Source organism: Stegodyphus dumicola, chromosome 3 (assembly GCF_044657685.1).
Source record: "Stegodyphus dumicola isolate Sdum_Otavi_A_Nest chromosome 3, ASM4465768v1".
Classification (NCBI taxonomy): Eukaryota; Metazoa; Arthropoda; class Arachnida; order Araneae; family Eresidae; genus Stegodyphus; species Stegodyphus dumicola.
This window is the reverse complement of record NC_140770.1, coordinates 107,831,974-107,854,897: the sequence shown is the minus strand read 5'-3', so window position 1 is coordinate 107,854,897 and position 22,924 is coordinate 107,831,974. Positions and strand designations below refer to the sequence as shown.

At 34.0% G+C, this 22,924-nt stretch overlaps 1 protein-coding gene across 1 annotated transcript; it reads right to left on the bottom strand.

Moving 5' to 3' along the window:
* Positions 1 to 2,202: 2,202 nt before the first annotated feature.
* LOC146998055 (uncharacterized) lies at positions 2,203 to 3,000 on the bottom strand. Its single transcript, XM_085812438.1, has one exon. The coding sequence runs from the start codon at positions 2,998 to 3,000 to the stop codon at positions 2,203 to 2,205; it is 798 nt and encodes a 265-aa protein (XP_085668564.1).
* Between the last annotated feature and the right edge of the window lie 19,924 nt (positions 3,001 to 22,924).

The window sequence follows — 22,924 nt, the reverse complement described above, 5'->3', positions numbered from 1 at the left end:
GGATGGCATCGCAATTTTTTCCAAAGGGCAATGTGTGTGCCGGGTAACTTTTGAACGTTGGCACATGATGCAGGAACGAGTCCAGTTGGCAATGTCCTTTAGCATGGATGGCCAAACGAATCTTTCTTGTATGAGCTTTTTGGAAGCCCGGATACCTGCGTGCGATAGGTTGTGAAAACAGTCAAAAACTTTTTTCCTGAACTCAAGTGGTACATAAGGTCGCGTCTGTTGTTGGAGGTATCGCACAATAGTTGGAGGTCCCGAGTAAGTTGTAATGACTGGAATTTCAGCGAGCAGTTTGGGTCTTCACTCAGACGTTTTTAAACTCTTCATCAGTGGCTTGCGAGTGAGCAATGAGCGTGAAATGCAGTGGTGCATTGGCATCGATGCCCTGAATACGTGAGAGAGTATCCGCGACGACATTGCTGGAACCTGATATATACTGAATATCAGTGCTGAATTGAGCTATATAATTTAAATGCCGAATTTGTCTCGGGGAAGCAGAATTTGATTTTGATGTGAATGCATAAGTTAGAGGTCGGTGATCAGTAAATATAGTCAAGTGTTGACCTTCAAGATTATGCCTGAAATACTTAATAGCTGCTTAAATAGCTAATAATTCTCTGTCATACGTGCTGTATTTTGTTCTGTAGGGGACAGCTTACGTGAGAAAAATCCTAGCGGCTGGTAGTCATTAGAATGTCGAACGTTTAAGACAGCTCCGATGGAAATGTCAGAAGCGTCGACCATAACACTCAGCTTTTGGTTAGGAGAGTGATAGGAGAGAGTTGCAGCATTACTAAGGTCGTGTTTACATTTTTCAAATGCCTGATTAAGTTCGTCGTTCCAAGGAACAGAGCGTTTATCATTTTTACGTGAGTCATTTAAGAGTTAATTCAGTGAAGCTTGGGTCTCGGCTGCCTTTGGTAAGAAGCAGCGATAAAAGTTTATCATGGCTAAAAAACGTCTGAGCTCGACAATAGTGGTAGGTTTCGGGAAGTCGGCAATTGCTTTTGTTTTCGCAGGCAGGGGTTTTACACCTGAGGCAGTAATGAGGCAACCTAAAAATGAAACAGATGGTTTTTCCGAGTACACATTTGTTAGGGTTTAATGTCAAACCATGTTTATTCAAACGATCAAACACGTGACGAAGATGACGGATGTGCTCTTCTTCGCTAGTCGATGCAATAAGGATGTCGTCAAAATAAGGGATGCAAAAATCCAATCGAAATAAAACTTCATGTATAAAACGTTGGAAAGTTTGGCCTGAATTTCGTAAACCAAATGGCATAGCCAAAAATTCAAAAAGACCAAAAGTGGTTGTGACGGCAGTTTTCGGAATGTCTGCAGGGTTAACAGGAATTTGATGATAGGCACGTGCTAAATCAAATGTTGAGAATATGTTCTTTCCTGAAAACATTTGAGTGCAATCCTGAATATGAATATGGGGTACGCGATAGCGATCCGGAATTGTAACGGCATTTAAGCGACGATAATCCCCACACGGTCGCCAGTTGCCATTAGCCTTACGAACCATGTGCAGGGGGCTTGCCCAAGGACTTTTTGAAGGCTGAATGATGCCTTTTGATAGGAGAAAATCAAACTCTTGACGTGCAGCTTGAAGTAATTCTGGAGATAATCTTCTAGGTTTGGAGAAGATAGGAGGTCCTTTAGTTTCAATGTGATGGAAAATTGTTGACATTGGTGGCCTCTCAAAAGTTTGCGAAGGATTCGTCAAGCTAGGGTAATCGGCAAGAATTTTGTCAAATTTTGAGTTACCCATCAAAATATGAATGCTAGTACTGAGCGGGTTCACATTAGGAAGTCTACCGCAAGAATATAGTTTTGTTTGTCCATCAATTAAACAGTTGTTTTTGACGTCTATGAGTAAGTTGAACTTTGTGAGAAAGTCAACACCTATGATGGGTTGATTGACGTCTGCCAGGATAAAAGGCCAAGTAAATGAGCGACGTAAGTTTAAATTGATGGTCAAACGTTTGGTGCCATACGTTGCAATTTTAGTGCCGTTAGCGGCAAATAGTTCCAATGCCGCTGGTATTTTGGCATGCTGACTGTAACTCTTGGGAATGACAGATAAATCGGCTCCGGTGTCAATTAAAAAAGTCAGCTTTGAGGATGAATCGGCCAAAAGAATTCGATTGATGTGGCGGTCGCAGCGTTGGCCGGCACGCGATCGCCGATCTAGTTTTCCGACTGCCGGAAATTGCACGGAGAAACACATTTTCGTGCCTTGGAACCAAAATTAGTATGGTAGAAACAGATGTTGTTGCACGGTTCTTTATACTGTCGATAGCGTCCACTAGATCTATTACGCCTACTGTTGCGTTGGGAATAGTCTCCTCGTTCACAAGAACGCTCACGGCTGTTTTTGAGGGCTAGCGAAAGTTCATTTACCTGCTTTGTCAGCTCTGCAACTTGCTGTTCAATGGGAGAGGTAGATGCCGTAGCAGCACTATTTATGTGCGGGAGAGTTGTGAGATCTGTAATTTTATCAGCTACAACTGCTAGTTTTGGAAGATCATCACTTAAGGCAGCAAGAATACTTTGTGTATTTTGCGGGAGACGAGATATCCATAGGGATTTCAACAAAGGTTCTCCAACGGTCTCTCCAGCGAGGTTTCGCATACGGCAAAGTAATTGTGATGGGCGTTGATCGCCAAGTTCTAGCCCTTGAAGAAGTGTACGTATCTTTGACTCCTCACTTTCAGAATGCAATTCAATTAAGCGTGTTTTTAGTGTATCATATTTCCCAGTCACAGGTGGGTGTAAAACAATATCACAAACGCTATTGAGAATATCAGATTCGATTGCAGAAATCACATGATTGAATTTCGTGGAGTCAACAGTGATTCCGGCGATATCAAACTGGGCCTCTAGTTGTGCAAACCACAAAGTAGGGTTGACCTTCCAAAATGGGGGAGGTTTGACGGAAACACGTGAAATATTAAGATCGTCTGCGATGGGTTGTGGTGGAGCCATGATTCACAAAAACAAATATATATTGCCAATATGACACAAATAAATACACAATAATCAGTCACTAATAAGTTCACATACGACACTAGTGCAAAATAAATAAAGTTAATGTAAACATTAACGTGAGAGAAACACTTTTGCAGGTAAGCTATCCGAATATAAGCATAAGTAATACTAAGAATTTGCGTGGCTTACCTCCGAATTATACGAGAAATATTTGCTCAGTCAGCAGCAGATTCGGCACAACACAATTCACTTATAGAAAAAATATTCCGAAAAAACTTATTTTATGATATGTAACCACGTTGTACGATTTATATGGAGATCACTTCAAAGCACTTTGACGATTTGCATGAGACACATGATAATTCACAAGCACGTTGTTAAGCAGGCACAACTGCTTTTCACACTATATTGCTGATGACACGAAAATAATGATGGATTACGCTAGTAGTTTGCATGAACAGAAATAATTTTCACTTCATAGCACATTATAATCACAGAACTTGAGGATGCAAGCAGGTTACAGGAGGCACGTGTTCACTAACTTGACGAGTCACCATTTATGGCTGTTGTTGATGGATGCCATTTTTGATTGCACGTTGAATGTTAGCAAAATCTAACTCGGTAATATTAACATTTATATTTAATTCTAGGATGATATATATTTTAACATATATTCACTTATACACAATCACATTGCATGTAGTTACAAGATGAGCATTTTTCAGTTCGCAAGTCCGCATGAGTAAAAATCAAGAAAGTCATATTACAGCTACGATAACATCACGGAGGGAAAGAGAGGTGAGTGCGTGCTTCACCGACGGCAGCCAGGAACCGAGTAACCAGTTCGAATTTTCCTCCAGAGAGGAAGAGGGAGAAAGCTGGTAGCGCCTTCTCTCGGGGCAGCGGACAAATAATAATAATAAAGAGTTCTCCACAAGTTCAAAAACTCTGTTGAATAATTCACAGCTTCGTTGGCATCGCAAACTGTATCAATATATTTGTATGACACCAAGTCCCCTGGCAACAAATATTGTATCTCGAGATTCAAATCGTTGACGTCCACATTTTTTGCTGCTAAAATTGCTCTTTCTGCCAGCCGCTCATGATTAATATATCGTGTGTGTACATTGGGAAATATCTGGGCAATGAGAGCATCTTGCGAATTAATGATTGTGCAGAAATCGGTCGGTAATTTTAAGCATCCAGTTTAATCTATAGTAATTTTTCTATCGCTGTTATATAACAGTTGTTTTGAGCATGTTTTAGCGGACGGATCTTAAAGCATTTATCTTAAAGCATTTGAACGCGCATATTTACTTTCAGTTGTACTTTTTATGAAATCACTTAATTAAACGTGAGAGCTACACTCAAAACTAATAATTTTATTAATTATTAATAAAATAGGAATAAATAATTATAGCCCTGCAAATTAATTATAAATTTACTTGAGAATATAATTAAAATGAGAGTTTTTCTCTTTTAAAGTGATTCTCACAAAATTTTGCACGCACTGACTATAATGGTATCGTTTAATAATAAACAAATTAATAAATAATAAATAAAAACTAATAAATGTATAAGAATAATTTATACGTGTAACACAATAGCCGTTGTTGGTGGAAGCTCGACACGTGTTGAGTATTTTTGAGGCTATATGCAATCACTTAATTAACTAAACGTGAGAACTACACTCAAAATTAATAATTTTATTAATTATTAAAATATGAATAAATAATTATAGCTCTGCAAATTAATAATAAATTTACTTGAGAATATAATTAAAATGAGAGTCACACTGAGATAGTAAACTGATAATTGTAAACGTCACTACTACGATCGATGCACAAACAATAATAATGGCCGAAAACTGTGTAGGAGGTGAGAGAAGGCTTATTGTGTGAAAGACAGGAGACCGGTTTCGGTCTCATCCTTACTCCGTGCCATTTACTGGGTGGGAAGTGACACCGGTAGACCCCTGGCGGGGATAACTGATCAAGTGATAATTGATCAGTTACGAACAGGGTTAAAAATTATTAAATTACTAATATCGCTATTAAAAAATAGGGGTTGGTGGTAGAAGGGCGAAAATTTAGGGTTGTATATATTTTTTAATGCCACCTCATAAAAAAATAAAAAATTTTGCCCCAAACCCAAAAATAGAAAAAAACTTTGGGGGTGGACCACCCTTATCACTTAGGGGTATGAAAAATAGATTACGACTGAGTCTCAGACCTAGTGAATATACATATAAAATTTCATAAAAATCGGTCAAGCCGATTCGGAGGAGTATTGTTACAAACACTGTGACACGAGAATTTTATATGTTAGATAAATAAGCAGTTTAATTTATTTTTAATAAAACTAAAGAACGAAATCAAAAGCTACCTAATTTCAAGGGCAAGAAATATTCAAGGGCAAGAAATGTATTAACTGTTGTACTTTGGAACAACTTTAAATTATAATACATGCAGTTGATAATTACTCCAAACATTTGAAGCAGCATTGCAATTAATAAATGATGTTCCTGACTATTATTACATATCTAGTGCAAGTATATTAAATGCCTGCTGTATTTATGTTTAAACCTTGCATTACTGTAGTTCACAAGTTCAGCTTGTAAAATGAACCTGTCTACTAGCTGTTACGATGAACTAGTTTTAATTATTTTTGTGAAAGAATTGATATTATTCTGATAATTATGAGCCCTAAGCGAATGCAAAGTCACTCCGAATTCATCGGACCCAGAACAGAAAATGAAATGGGAGTTAAAATAGGAAATTGAATTAATCACAAATGTTAAGACAAGCTAGAATTCAATGACTACCTACCAGTGGGCAAATAATCAAAACCGCTGTCCGTTGGTAGTTGATATGGGTTCAAATTTCCGGTTAATTGAACTTGCTGGGCTGGATGTTTTTTGATTTTGCTTATGTATAATTGAAATACGAGCCGGTTTCTCTCATCGTCTATTTATGCTGTTAGAATGCGCATTATCGTATTCAAATAAACAAACAATAATCGTTATTTAAATGATATCAATCTTTTAAGACAGTTTCAACTCTCTAAAGCAATTTGAGGATCTTTGTTAGACCTTAAAGTCCAATTGTTGTACAGTTTGACCTTTTCAAAACCGATTTAATTAAGTACAGAAGCACCTAGTAAAGATGAAAATCTTTATTTAGCGTATTTGGAAATTAAATTTATATAAGAATATTGAAAGTAATTTCAAGGAATCCGGGTTAAGAATTGTTAACTATGATGAAAACTTATGTAGATGAACGTCGAAATAATTTCTTTTGTATGTTTTTTTATAATGTTACTGTACTTCTATTACATAAAAAATGTAATGCTTATACCTTTTCTGATGAAAGTCTTCAATTTAATGGAATTAACAGGAGTAAAGAATCAAACTAATTCTAATCAGGATGGCATCAAAAATGCACAGTATGCCAAAGGAAGGAAAGTTAAAAGAATCGTAGTACAATTTTGCCAAGAAAGAATTTATTTTATTGGCAAGTGCTAAGAATGAAAAGAAATTTAGAACATATTTATGGGTTTATTAAGGATTTACTCTAAACCGATAATTAGGAGAGAGGTAATCTCCAGTGATTAGTGTTTCAGACGTTTATACTAGAATACGTTTAGGTTTATTCATTTTAGTAAATTTCCTTTATTAATTTTAAGCATTTCAAAAATAAAATTAAAGTGCAATTAATTATGTATGCGATTAATTTATTACCATAAAGTCATTATTAATTTCCACTCTGCTAATCATTGTTTATTCTAAAATAATATATTTTAAAGATAATCTTTTCGTTTTAAAAAAAATATATTTTATCAACTAGAAATAAACCATTTTTTTTAAAATAAAATATCCTGCTAGTGTTTAGATATCATTTTTCTATAAAAAGTTAATTTTTAAATTTTTGATTTCTTATATAAATCCAACGAAAATGATTTTGTGAAACAATCATTACTTGCTTTATTTTTAGCAACTGAATTAAAAAACAGCATGAAACTGCTTCTGTTTCATATTTCTCTGGCCATTGTGTACGTAATAAAGTTTCTGCTTTTTATCTTACAAGATTAAATTTATGTTTTTATTTTAAATGATTTAATTAAGTAAATTTTGTAATTAATATTTATGCGATGCTCACCTTGATCACTTAAAAATCAGGCTATATTTAATCACTTGTGTTTCGAACTTCTAATTTTCAACTTTCAATTATATATTAATTTAGTTTGAATATCTTTCGGATATAAAACACAAACTTTGCTGTATGATTTTAAATTTTACTTACAAACTATTATAAATTTTGTATTTCAAATGAGCACAATTTTATTGAGAAGGAGATGCTTGTTTTCATATTGAAAAATATTTTAGAAAATATGTCATGCAACTCTTAACATATTTTCATTGGCATTATTTGACAGGAAGAATTCACATCCGTTGCTTTGTAGATTTTTTGTTTATATCGCCCGGTTTTAAAACAAATGGGTTCATGGTCTTTGTTCTTCTTCCTGTCTTAATCCTAGCCCCGACACTCAACAGGAAGGATGATACAAGATGAGTCATTATTGTCATGGTGCGATGTTTCCAGTGGCTTGAGGTCAGATCTCTTTAATGTAGCGATTTCTGTCAGATTTTACGTTTCGTTTTGCATTCATCAATCAGTTATCTGGTCGACAATAAAAGCTCTCACCGTTTCACCTTTTGTTTGAGTTTGTGTATTGGCAGTTTTAAAGTGTAAGATAGCCACAGGGCTTAATTTCTAAAATTAGAAGTGCCGGAACCCTATGGAAGACCGAGAGGAACGAAAGAAAAAAAATTAAATAGCTAAAAATTAAAATAATTAAATTTAAATTAAGAGAAATTTAAAGAGATAAAAAAGAAATCTAATAAATTATTAAATTAATTTTAAATAGTTAAACAGAAAGAAAAAAAAAATATCGGATCTTATCTTATTTGGGGCATTGGCTGGAATTACAACTCCACTTAGAAGCTAAGAAGCAGCTCAACCGATCTCCATCTGAGTTTAAGCCCTGATTATACGAGTAATGAACTATTCTAAAGGATGTCAGGTATCTCTCTATTTTTTTGCAGCTCACCAAGGAAAAAAGATAAAACGATTAATGAAAATTCTAGAAACAGCATGAGAATGTGGAAAGAAATTTTAACTGAAAAATGTAGCTTTGCAAATAAAGAGGGAAGTTTTGAGGACTTTCTGAACGCGATGGCCCGTCGATATAATTCTAACAGTCAAGCAGAAATTTTCCTTGAATATGATTCGGTAACACTGTTAGAATAAACGTAAGACTTCTCTATACAAGTAACATCAATAGTCGCCTCGTTGGGTTATATCATTCAGAAAGTCTGCAGGAGCTCTGCAATATGAAGTCACTATCGTGGAACTTGCACGACCAAGGTATCACTTTTAGTACTTTGAGGAACACAAAATTTGACTGCTTTCATAAATTTATTGCACATCCTGGAGAATAAGCTTATAAAAGCATATGGTTGGAGGGCTGTTCTTTCCTCAAAAGTCTCAACTTCTGTACAAGGCTTGAGTGCGAGGGAAAGACATGTCTGCATTTAGAAGTTAGAATTGATTTTTAAGACATGTTTACTATTAAAAGAAAATTTAACTACTAAAATTGTGGTTCACTTATATAAAAGAAGTGCCGGAGCTCCCGGAGCAATTTAAGCTCTGGATAGCCTCCTAATGAAGTTCTTTGAACATCTACATATCATAAAATAAAAAAGATATTGGGAATGTGATGTTAGGAGTCCGTTTGCGTACTTAAAATGGCAACAAAACAGGAGAGATATTAATTAAGTTTCATTATTTTCAGGCAAAGAGTTATTGGTTTTCGATATACACTATTAAGAGATATTGAGAATGTGATGTTAGGAATCAGCTTGCGTACTTGAAAATGGTAACAGAACGTGAGAGATATTACTGCAGTTTCATTATTTTCAGACGAAGAGTTACTGGTTTTCGATATAAACTGTTAAGAAAAATATTGCGAAAAGGTTATAAATTGAATCTTTGCCACTCTAAATTTTTCTTTCTAAATAGTAATAATTAATTAATTAAGTAAAATATTCAAAAATTGTTAATTACAAAAATGGCTTAATAATTTGAACATAGATAGTTGGTAAAATTCATCTTTTATTTGGCACTGATATTAACTAGAAATGTTCAGTGCTTTGCAGTAGAAATCAATAGTTTCCATTTTTCGTCTTCGTGTGTGAATCGAACCATTTGATTTGATATCAGAACACAATCAAATCTAAATTATTTTAATTATTTACATTTTGTAATTTTTTTAAATAAAACTTCTAGAAGGAATGTAGCTAGTTTTATTTTTGCAAGATAAGTAAAGCAGGCTATATATATATGCATATATATATTATCATTTCAAAACAACACATTCAATATCTTTTCCACTTTTATCTTGTTTTACTTGTTCTATTTACCAAGGCATAAATAATTAAACAGAGTTTTAATTTTGTCTTGTGGAACAGCGCACCAAATTGCATTAACTTGCGTCCCATGCTTCACGAGAATTTGTTGGAGGACTGTTATAATGCATCATCCGTTGTTTGACTATATCCCTTACATTTTCGACTGGATTAAATCTAGTGATCTAGAAACCAGAAAAAGACATTGTTAATTCTAGACCTCATTAACTCCGAAGAAAAATAGTGTTATTGCTGCGGTACGATGAGCAGCAATGCCCTAGTGGAAAAGTACATCGGAGTTACATCGGTAGTAAGGAAATGCGTATGGTCTTAGAATAAGATTGAAGTACCGAATATTGGTTATGATAGCTTGAACTCTGTGAACGGTGACTTACTGTTAGCTAAATTAACATCCCATGTAAGAATATTCCTTTGTGGCACGGTACACTGAGTACAAATGCAATCCTTTTGATATTTTTCACTCTGTCGACTGTGTACGGATATGGAACATCATTTTCGCTTAAACAAAACCACGATTCGGAAAAGAAAGCGATGTGGTATCAACACAGCTTACCATGCTGGATGTTCCATGCACCATTGTAGTTTGGCAATATGTGTGCTGAAATGTCAAACGCAACCTAAGAAGCGACTGATATGCCTATAATTCAGAACGTAACGATGACATAGTGTGACATACGTCACTGGCGAATGTATCAGCATTCATCATTGCCACGCCTATATTAGTAATGATGCAGAATGATCAACCAGAGACATCCTGATGATTCTTGACTTTGCTTTAATTATTAGAACACAAATTTTTATTAAAATATTATTAGTACCATAAGAAAACCTATTAGAGAGATATTGTAAGATGGCTTGCGAAAGGAGATCAGATGACGCATAAAATAATTGATTTACCTTTAGTGGTTCAAACCGGAGAGTGTTGGAACGGCTTTTGTTTTAAAATTATAAATATTTCTTGTGGAATAGATTTTGTTTTAAAAATATAAATATTTCTTTCTAGATTTTATTATTTTAATACTACGTAAGCCTACACGTTTGTTATATTTGCAAAATGTATTATTTAAGTTTTACTTCTTTTACACAAGCTTTAAAGAATTCATAGTTCTCAATATATTTTACTATCTGTTTTTTACTATTAAAGAGTATGCATGTTGTCACTGGTGAAACGGGTCAAAAGAACTGGTTAATTTATTGAATACTTTGAAGTAATTGCATGCAGATGGAGCCAGAAAGAATTCGCTGTTATAAATCTCTCTGTTTTGGCGATAACAATTATTAGGGTGAAAACAAAAAAAAAAAAAAAAAAGTGTAATTTAGAGATAGTATAATACAATGTTCACAATATTTAATTCCAACGCTTTTAAACGCCCAGGGATTTTTTGATTTGCCTATAAGCGCTAGTTTGAGCTTATGGCTGTCTGTTGCATTGCTTGTATGCCAAGACTGTGACTCTCTCCTTGCTTCTTTTGTAGGCAGGTGCCGATTTTTCTTCCCTGGATACCAGCGTTTTCGAAGGTAGCATTCGAAAATTCAGACCGGTCTCATCAGAATTATAAATTTGATCTCCAGATATACCCTTCTTTTCAATTAATTTGTGGAAATTATCCTTGAATATTTCAGCATTTTCCAAGTTAGAAGATAGCTTTTCCCCAAAAATGTTTAAATTCCTGACGCCGTACCGCTTTTTCCATTTGTCGAGTCAGCCAGCACTAGCAGTAAATCCAGGCTGTCCTCTTTGAAATTTATCATAAAATTTTAGGGCCTTTCTTTTGTAAAATTGCTCCTGAAATGGGTGTTCCTTATTCGCTTAGCTGCCTGAACCACAAATAAAGCGCCTCGCTCACTTTTTCGTATTCACCGCCTTTCATACTTTTTCTTTCTTTTAAACTATCGCTACATGCTCTTTTCACACACCAAGTCTCGATTTAGAACCTCTTTCTTTTCTACCCTACCCGTTCAACACCTCAATGCATGGAAATCTTTCCAGGATAAAACAGTCATTATTCTTCTATTCATCTCTCCGGCTTTTCCAATTAACCTAATGTCTCTACACTGTAATTAATAGACCAAATAGTCTTGTAATCAGCTTTTTTTAATGCCTTGTTATTACATTATTTTCTATTATTACATTAAAATAAATCAAATACTAAACATGTTACTCAGTTTAGTATGTTATAAATTAAAAAATACAAGCTCTCAATTAAATACATTCTTTAGTATTCACTAACCAAGCGATTCACTTTCCGAAATTTTCTGGTGAGAACACAAGATGAAAACACATAAACTATTTTTAAACTTACCGGAACATTTTATTGTGTAATATTGAATTACTTTTCGTATCCAGTTTTCATATGAGTTTTTATTATAACATATAACATAGGCATTAACCAGCTTGTATAGTATGACTATAATATTTCCAGTAGCAAGTAAGACTATCCTTATATGATATTATAGTTTAATGAAGGTTTGCTGGTTATTGTATCGTTTTACTCAGATCTGAATCCTATAAACATCTATGATTGCAGTGCTTTGAGGAAGAGGATGATTGCAGTGCTTGCTTTGAGGAAGAGGGCAATTAAAATCAGTGGAACCAAAACTCCTTCCAAGAAGATCTTAGAGGAGGCAATGCGTAGGAGGCTCTCGAATTCCACTTTCAGGGTTTCTCTTGGTCGTAAATGGAATAAAACCTAGCAGGAAGACCTCACATGCTTTTCTAAATCAAATACTCTAGTGCCAATATAAATATTTGATATCGAGTTTTAGAAGCCTTGCTTTAGAATAAGCTAATGTATCTTCCTTTTCTCCGTACTAATACTTTTATATAGCTATTAGAAAATTTTCAGAAAGCAAAAGCAGTTTTAAGAAATCAGTTATTAAAAAATTCATATCTCCACTAATTACTCACTTTTTTAAAGATTTAAAGAACCTGAGATACATTTCAAAACTTTGTGCGATTTCATAGTTTACATCGAATATTATAAATAAAATAAAGAGCGTTTGCCATTAATTCGATTTTTAGATACGTTTTACCAAATTTGGGACACATTTGACCTAAATGCTTTTTTTTTAACCACCACTATGTGTTAACCCGCATCTTAGCTGCATTCCCTAGACTGCTTTTTCTGTTTATCATAAGGTACAGTTCTGGCAACTTAGCAGAAATAGCTTCGTTTCTATTCGTTCTTCCTTCTTTCTAGATAAATACAATCCATATTCAGTGTTTAGAACAGCTAAAATACTTGCCGTTGGAATGATACATTGCGTATATTTTGTGGTAACGTTTTTGCAGTTAATATAGGAAAGCATTTTAGGTATTTTTTATTCTTTTATGAAATCTGTTTATTTCTTTTTAATTGACTTAAAAATTAGTCTCTACCTCATCCGCCCCTCGAATTGTGTCGTGGTTGTGTCGTCGTTTTAACCGAAAATTTTGGATGTAATAATTTTAATTATATATATATGTGTATGTGTGTGTAAGATAAAAAAATGCAAATCAAAATTATAATTTAAAATGCCTCTTAATTGCTCATTTTTAATTTGGGTACGTTATCTGTAGTAATAACTTTCTCTGCGTCATATCTGGAAACGTATTCCGCATTATGTCATCTTGAAACTTCTGCATTGCCTGTAAGTCTCAGCCAATCAGATTAACGAGATGCAGGTCTTCTGTAAAAGTGGCAGTCATAGAGAGGTGATTAAAATGCCTATGTATATTCTGAGAAATATTGATCACTTACAAAAACTTCCTGACGTGCCAACCAGTGACCACCCAAATTTAGTCTTTATGGTCATTAATTTTCATTAATCTTGCAAAATTCAGATGTAATAATTTGGGATATACATCAGCTCCTAATAATACCTAAATATTAGCCTAAATTATACCTAAATATTATTAACAATTCATCGTCTGTGCTTGAAAAATCTGCTAAGGAGATTTCTTTTTCTTTCAAACTCGTACAAAGCGTCACATAACTAACTTTAAGAACATAACTACAGATACGATTTTGATCAAGTATATTTACTTCACAGTAAAAATCAAAGTCCAAACTTTGCAATAAGATTTTATAAATACAATGTGATGTAAGTACAGCCTTGTTACCTCCGACTAACTCTTTTTGAGTATATACTGTACCTGTAGGTTTCAACTTTAATTCTTTTGCCCAGTTCTTGGTAATATAGCTTCTTTGCGAGCCGGAATCACATCATACTCTAACTTTCTTCGTAATATTTTCACTAACTACATTAACAAGTTTGTCTTATGTAGTCTCTAAAGTAAATAAGTAGTCTCTTTCCGAGACTTCGTTTTCATATTACAGGTATTTTCTTTCGAAATATTTTCATTTTTATTTAACATTTGACACAATATTGCATAGTGTTTTCCTTTGCATACAGCACACTTTACAAAAACTTTAAATTTAGAAGTAAGATACCTTCAGACAGCAAAATCACGCGCCTTTATTCTTGACAACCAGCTGCTTTTCTTTTGAAGAAGAACCAATAATAGCTGCATAATCTTGAGAAGAAATGCGTCGATTTATTACAAAAAAATACACAATAATCCTCCTTTCAGATGACTATTATGTGAAGAAACTAGCGCTTCAGCACTCGGTAAAGTATTCGATATCTTATTTTTATACATAACCCGTGAACTAGATTTATGTTCGTTGTACTCAAAAGAAATCTTTATGTTTTACTCGTTCCTCTCCTTCTCCTTCTATTTTTTTTAAAATTCCACTAACTCGAATAAACAATCATCAGGATTTTTAGTCGAAGCCTTTTTTGTTACCCGGTCTCTTTCCCAGATCTTAAAAGTGTTTTCTGGAATAGTTGACTCAACTAACGGGAAAAGCATGATTGCATATCTTTCTTTAGATACGCCAAAGATTTTAAAGCAAGTAACTGTGTTTCTTAGTTTGTCATACAGTTGCGAAATTCGAATATTTTCCCCTTTTAGTAGAACTAGAGACAATAATTCATGAACATAGAATTCTATTTAAAATTCTTCCTTCCAATATCTGGATTTTAAAAGCTCTACAGCTCTCTCATAATTTTCTTCTGACGGTGCGAAACCTTCGATTAATTTTTGCACTGATGACCCAGGTTTCATACTAAGTCTCAAATATTCAAATTATTCTATCTTAGGTACTTTTATCTCAGTTTTGAACCCAGTCTGAGATATAGCTTCAACATCTGAGAATACTGTTTCAGTAAAAATGGTTTCTTTAATCTTAAGAAATCTTAATTCGTACTCACCGCATTTCGCCATTTCTTCTTTTACCTTAGCTTCTGTCACATTTTTATTTTTCAGAAGTTCTTCTAAATGAGTAGAAATTAGAGTATTATACTTTCATATTTTATTTTTAATACTTCAGATCTTTCATTCAGTTTTGTTTTATATCCTCTTCTGGAGATAAGTTCTTCTAAACTATTTGCTTCAACTGTAAACAATCGCCAAAGGACACGTCGTTCTATTGTATTCACTGTTCATCTTTGATTCGAAAAGTCCTGTCGTACGGACGCCAAAATATTATAAAATCAACTCCTCGAATTGTAGAAATTAAAATACAAACATTTACTTACAGCTACATCAAGAGGTATAACATCAGAAAAGCAAGTTCTAATAAAATGGCTAGCGGCATCTCAAACAAAACAAAACAACAACAACAAAAACAAAACAAAAACTAATATCTAAACTGAATTGCAATGTTCTAAACACAAAACATTAATTCCATTGCCAGATTCCTAGAGTTGAATATCTATTGTCAGAAAAGGCTTAGAATTTATAACAGTAGCATTTAAAGAAAAGTTTTAGATTGTTTAATCAGAGCGAGCTCCGCTTGCTGAAAGCCGCGTTACTAGTTGAAACTTTTCTATAGCAGGCTATCTGCGGAGTTGCGTTATTCTTGCTAGTAGAACTTGTCGCGCCGGCTTAGGTTTGAGCTAACTTGCGCGTCTGTAGCCTTTAGCTAACTTACGACTTAACTTAGTTTAATTTGAACAATTTATTTTTGAGTTACGCCATAAATGCTGGCTGATTTGTACGCACAAGAAGTGCGTTTGTTATATTACTGAATTTTGACAGAAAACAGAGAAGGTAAGAAGGATAAGTTACGTAAGAAGGATAAGTTTGTACGTTCTTACGTTATTTTCTTCTTACGTTCTCTGCCTGATTGGTGAGCATAGCGATAATTCGCTTAGATTTAGGTTGAGTCTCGAACAAGTTTATGCTTCCAAAGAAGGTAAGACTCTACAATAGTATCTCTATTTTAATATAAAATGATTTTTATAGTTATATTTAATGATGTTGTCACTTCTATTGACAACCAAAGACCAAAAATTCCGATAAATTTAGACATTTTCTTCCTATAAGACAGCATTTCTTTCCAGTGAAAATAAACAGACAGTAATATTGAAATACATATAAGAAAATATTAATTGTGTATTTATTTCTTTATATTTATCACTTGTTTTGTCGTTTTTCACCATATGTTTCCTCAATCTTCTTTCTACTTTACGAACAAGAGTTCCTCCACTATTCTTCCTGCTTACCATTTTCCATTTAGCTAGCTTGTCTCTTTCTGCTGTCAGTTTTGTTTCACTGTGAAGTTTATTAGATCAGAAAAACAATGAAATAGGCTGTAAAACAATTTAATTATGTATCGGTTAGTAATTAAATCAAGCTGGCTGCTGAAATACGCGAATACGAGGAGTTAAAACATTCTGAAACTACTGACGTCAGAATATAACAATTAAATGCTGGATTGCCACATAGATCTTTTGAGTTCGCCCGGTCTTTCGATCAGTCTTTTAAAGTTCGCCCTGTGTATTTCATCCAACTCAAGGAATTATTATCTTAATAAATCAGAGACTTATATTGGTTTTCTTCTTGTTAACATTTGTTTTAGGAATAATGCTAATTACACCTGCTGAATTTCATGAAACTAAAACCGTAATCTATTTAATTCGATAATGCAGACAAATATAGAACGTACTCTGAAAATTGACATTATTAGAAAATTAATTGTCAAAAAAATTTCATTTCACTAATGATGAAGTCGTAACAACTCATTGAAATATAAAATATAAACTTATTCTGATCGTCAGTGCAATTTATTCTGATACCAGTTTATTGAATCCTAGAAATTTGATCGAATTAAATATTAATTTAGACCTTTGGACATAAAACGTGATTCCAGAATGTTGTGGAACCGGAGGAAGATAGTAGTATATTTTGACTGAGAAGTTTTACTTTAATAAAATCAAATTTTGTAGTTTCAGGTAAAATAATATTCTGTTTCTATCCTTTCCTGGAGACTATTTTACTAAAAGATCATCTTTGAAAATGAGCGGTATTTCTCAAGAAATAATTATAAAGATTGGTATTTTTAACTATGGTTATTATTCACTAAGACTGCCGTTCCCAAATCAGAGCGCGACCTTCAAACATACATTAAGGAGAGGACAAATATGCATGATTTATTTATCTAACTAAAATACTTAATGCGCTGCGTAAATCAAAGATACGTATCCGCTTTTTACAGTAACGGCAAGAATATGTTTATGGAACATATTCTTTAATTACTGTGTAATTAATCATTAATACACTAGGAAGAAATGTATTCGGATTATAAAACAGCTTGATTCGAGCTATGAATAGCTCTTTTTAAATTATTCATTGCATTTCTAAATAGTTTATACTAACTTTTGCGTTTTGTATCTCAGAACCCAGCAGTAAGCAAATCAATTTTCCAATGGAGTCAGGACAGTTAGTTTGAAAGAAATTAACGTATTCCCTCGTGTGTGTTCACATGGTTTAAAGTACATCCAACTGGTAATAGGAAATTTCGATGTTAGAACCTTAGCGAGTGCATTATTGATTTTCCATGTTTTATGCTCCCAAAATTAAAAAGTTTCTGCAGTAGTGCTCGAACTTCGCTTTCAATAGCAAATCAAAGTGGTGGGGAGAGGCCTTACAAAAGTGGAGTACATTGAGCTGACAACTTGCAGTTACCGGGGCAGCAAATTAATGTAGTTGCAGTAATATCCAAGTAACTGAAGAGTAACAAAGATACTCCTTTGATAGGTACTACAACTTAATTTGCAGTTGCAACTTCTCCAAGCAATTCAGCTAAAGTACCAGAAAATTGAGTCACGTAGCTCCCTATTCGGTTTAAGCCAGATAGTACTACAACAACTGAAAATTAACATTAGAAAAATAGCTCACCCAGTAGAATAGTAACAGGAGAGCAAAAACTATTGTAATGTAAGCTTATTACTATCCATTTTGTATGTACTTGTAAAAAATAATGTTGTAAAGCAATTAAAAATGACTCTTAAAAAATCCAGTCAGTGTGTACATGAATTGCAGGTTTACTTTGATTATCTCAGTAAAAGTATTGTAAATAGGAATTCAGATAATGTTTAAATGTGCACATAACTGTCATGATTTTATGTAACTATCACATGTAACTTGTACGAGACAATATTTATAATCAACATATCTATGCTTATACACAGGCCTTGTATGCCCATGTAATATTTATACTTTTATACGGAAGAAATAATCCCTTCTGCCAGGATGACTATTAACACTGTAAGACTTTTACAACAAATTCAGGTCAGTGGTTATCTCAGGCGGCGCTCAATAGCGCTCAAACTAAATGTGGCAATAACTTGTCATCAGTTCGATCTGGTCAACTGGATTTTATGTCTCTTGCCAGTCTAAATGGAACAGAGTCTAAAGAATTACTTCATCCCCCTGTGCGTTGTCATAGCCTAAGTGTTAATACGTCTAGCTCGCATCTGGAAGGTTCGCATGGCTCAGGTCTCGTTAAGGGCACAGTTGGTTTTTTATGTTTCCTGCCTTGAAACATTTTACAGCCTTTACGAGTTTTCGTTTTGTCACGTTATAGTAATCGACGGCAGTTATTTCGAAAGTGATAGTTCAATGCAGCTGTTTTTATTTTAAAAAATATATAGTTTTTTAACCCACTTACGCGCGTAGTATCTATATATTAACATATAAATTTCGTAAATCTCATCTGATTAATTTTAGATTAAAATGCCTGCAACGCAAAAAAATAAAAGTATTAAATTTGGGAACCCGACTTAAAAGTATTAAAGATGCTGCTATCAGTAGGGGTTGACAGTCTTCATTGGATGAATATTTTAATTAGAAATGAGTGCTTTTTGAATTATTAAAAATGTACGATATATGTTTTTGTAATTCTTTTTTTGCTTTGCGAGAAAGATTTCCTCTCCATATTTTAAAATATTATTCATTTTAAGTATTTCTGAAACTTAAGTGTTAAGCACATTTTTATTTTATTTATTTATTTTATTAATTATTTTCTACATTATTCGAGGGTTGTCTTTGCAATTACCATAACGTTATTAATAAACTGGTGTTCCAAATTCCTACTTCAGTATTTTTTTACAGTCTGTTACAACCTTGGTTAGAATACATTCATTATTGAAACAGAGGATTGCCATTATTGATAGTTTTTTTCGCTTGAACAATTACTTTTACGGAAGACGAAAATCATCTAAAATCCTTGGTTGTTATCTGAAAATGTAATTCCAAACTGTATTACCGTATTTCTGGTCAGCTATGCTTATCGATGCCGCTATTCTCTTAATCTATCATTTGCTTTCACGTCAAGTTTTCTCTTTCAGGTCAAAGATTAGTAAGATATTACTCAGCCTAGTTGGCAGGTTTCCGTTTTACTTTTCTACAGGCTGTCAATTTACATTTACCCATGTCAGATTTTCTTGATTTCATATATTTTCGCGCTTTTTCCATTGTACATAAGGCTGTTTCTAGGCTTTTACGTAGAAATAATAGTATGGAAGTATCTCTAGAATTTGGCATGAGTATGCATTTTAAAAGACAGAAAAGTGAGTAGGTATTTTAGTAAAAAGATGAGAGAATCAGTAGGCTGAAGAATTATATTCCTCTTGTAGTGGAGTATATAACATGTACTATTTGGATTCAAAGATGCTTCAGGGGAATCGATATTTAAGAGAAAAATAGGGGGTTTTTAAAAGTGTCAACAACATTTCCATTCTCATTATAAAGCTGAATAAATATTTCATGTGCATAATTCCAAATTTTCTATGTGAATGATGATGATTACATTTTTGCTATTAACGGAAAAGACGAGTAACAGAGGAAAACTCGTTTGTAGTTAACTTTTAATTTGGGATACAGAAAATGAATTAGTCTGTTAGGAACACGGATTTCTTACATGCTGCTATCATTGCAGCTATCATTTTAAGAAAAAATGGAATTGCGAAAACGGAGTAGCGGAGTCAACGTCAATCGTAAGATGAACTAAAATTTAAGACTGAACGGACTGGAAGAAGTTAGCTTTCGCAGCTGTAATGATGACACTTGAATAATATACACAACAATTCTTTCAACTGAAAGAATGGATTGTTTAGATTATGGCAAATCATTCAACGTCTATCTAGCCAAACGAAGGGATGCCTTCACAGAGGATTTTCTAAAGGAAACTATCTCGTTTTCACGTTACATATGGGGAAAAATTAGCAAAACTCCCATGCAAGCAGCCTATCCACCAGGATTGTGCTTAGGTCAAACTAACAGCTCAAAGGTTTTATCGGTCCATCACTGGTGTATCCGTAACTAACAAACTCAAAATTTTTTCTTTCATTTATTTTTACATTTTTGTAATAAAAATAGATTGAATACACCACAGGCGCATATTTGTTTTACGAAGATGGGATAAATGCATGGTTTTAATTTTTGCTTTGTTCAATCAACAATTATAGACTCTGGAGCAGAATTTGATACTTCAGTTATGAGTTGAAAATCTGAGTGTCGTAGCTTTTCATCATCAGGTTTAACGAAAGTTTTTAGCAATCCAAAAACTAACAAAGCATTCAAAAATGAAAGGGAGGGGGGAAACCATCAGAATCAATAACAGAATAATGAGAACATCAGTTAAAAATGAAAATTAAAAGCATGATAAGGAAAATTACTGGACAATATAAAGGAAAAGTAGAAAAATGGATTTCATTTTTGCCACTGTGCGCAGTCGTACTGATCACAATATCCAACTTTTACGCAATAAATGTTGCAGAGAATTTAATTCTTGAAATTTTTAGAATAGAATACACGTCACCTAATTCATATTCAAAATAATATAAATGCTTTAACCCTACCAGAAAACTAGGGCGGAGGAACAGATCAGCTTTTACATCGCAAATTAAGTGGATAACTTACACATATGAGGATTCAAGCGACAAATTATAGGGGCTTGTCAATGAAGCTGAAACACTTGGCGAGCTAGAAACACTCTAGATTTCAAGCTAGTTTATGCACCCCCAGTTCAAATTGTTAATTATAGGATATAAATGGGAGATGTATCGCATTTCTAAAGCGCAAAAATTGCTGGCGCTCGTCTGACTGGTGTGATTGTATCAAGATAACAAGTGTTATTGATTAAGACCATCAATTATTAAATTTAGAATTTTATATTGAAAATTTATTTTCAGTCTGACATTATGTTTTACGATAAGCAGGTATTTTATTTCACCCTATTATAAGGATAATTGAGCTGTTTAGTTGCAGTTTCTTAACGATATTATCGTTATGTTTTCTTGCTATTCCAAATATTGTTTCGGTTCAAAATTCCTGTCTGATAAGGAGAGTTTGCAAAATGGCTATAATTTTCTAAATATACACATTAAGGTCACATATAATTTAATTTTGATATTACGTCCTAATATCATGAAAAATTGTATAAGGAGAATAGCTGTAAATAATTTTAGAATCGAAAAAGAAATTTCCTGAAAAGAATGGGTCATTCGATCAATAAGAATCTAAGGCATTTCTCCAGCCTTCTTAGCATACCTTCGTGGTGTAATGGTCAGCACGCTCGGCGTGTATTCGAGAGGTCTGTGGTTCGAACCCCGGCGAAGGCCCTACTCATTTTTTATCGCTTCTGCTTTAAAAAATACCTAATGTCTCTACAGTGGTACTCAAACTAAAAGAGGTGATGGATGCTGATTCTCCACCACCAAGATTTGGCGATTGGGTTGCCTAATCCACAGTCGTCCTTTAAAAGGGTGAGTATATATAGTAGGTATTTCTTCAGCTTTCTTAACATGCCTTCGTGGTGTAATGGTAAGCACACTCGGCTCGTTTTCGAGATGTCCGAGGTACGTGTCCCTACGAGGGCACTGGATATTTTTCTGTCTCTTGCTTAACCTAATGTCTCTACAAAGCAAAGAGATAATTCTTATGATTAACCCTATTCAGAAAAGATGCTGTTCTTTTTAAAGGGCGATTGGGTGCCCTAAACCCCAGTCGCCCTTTAAAAAGGGAGAGTATATAAGGTATTTCTCTGGAGCACGCTAGGCGCGTATTCCAGAGGTCCGTGGTTTGATTCCCGGCGAGGGCGTTGCTCCTTTTTCAGTTCTTCTGCTTCCAATTAACCTAATGTCTCTACAACTTTTATAAATTTTCTATAGTTTATTGTTTTTGGCTTATGTTTAATGCTGATGCAACAGTTTTTCTCATGTATCTCAATATTTCTTCCTCTTCTAAAGATGAACAATGTTATTTTGACAATCCCAGTTTAAAAATTAGGAAGAGAAAGAAAGAACAAAGATGAACGGGCTAAAGTTTTTCTCGGAACAATGAAAATAGTTATATGAACCTATAACAGTTTAGCATAAAGTTTTTGTGTCGTTCGCGTGCTATGTTTATTCTGTTTATCTTTAAATATTCAGTAGCGCGTTAAATCACCTGAGTAATGATTCAGTTATCTCGCTCAAGCGGAGTTTCTTGCCCCAGTTTCCATTATGTCACATTTCTCCTAACTTTTAACAAACAGAACGATAGTTCTTTAAATATTTTTAGAAATTTCATAAACAATGAATCCATAAAAATATTCCCATAATAACGACTTTGTTTTATGTGTCGCAAGAATGATAATACAGCGATATCTTCGTATACTTCTTTGGAGTACATTTTTTTCTATCGTTCTTGTACAATAATCTATTTTTTTTCCATATAATTCCATAATAGTCATATATTCCATAATATTCATCTTCATAAATAACTGATGTTGTTGTGACTTATCTCACTTGTCTGACAGCAACATCAGAACAAGCCCACGAAATCCATCGGGGCAAGAAGTGCAAGATTGTATCTATCGTTGGTAAGAACCTTGAGCACCATACAGGTGACAGAATGAATTTGCTCAGTTCCGCCCCCCCCTCAATTTTGAAGGAAAGCACACCGGGGCACGGGCTCGATTGTATCCGACCCCAAGCCCAACTACCAACAACCTCTTAAGGGGACTTTCGGCTCGTCGTATATTTAGAGTTCCCCCATGCCGCACAGAAACTATGCATTTCCAAACATTCATGCCTTCTTCGGAATTCGAACTCGGGGGTCTT

Excerpts from the sequence above, each read along its gene's own strand:
- LOC146998055 (XM_085812438.1), bottom strand. The coding sequence starts at position 3,000 with ATGGCTCCACCACAACCCATCGCAGACGATCTTAATATTTCACGTGTT.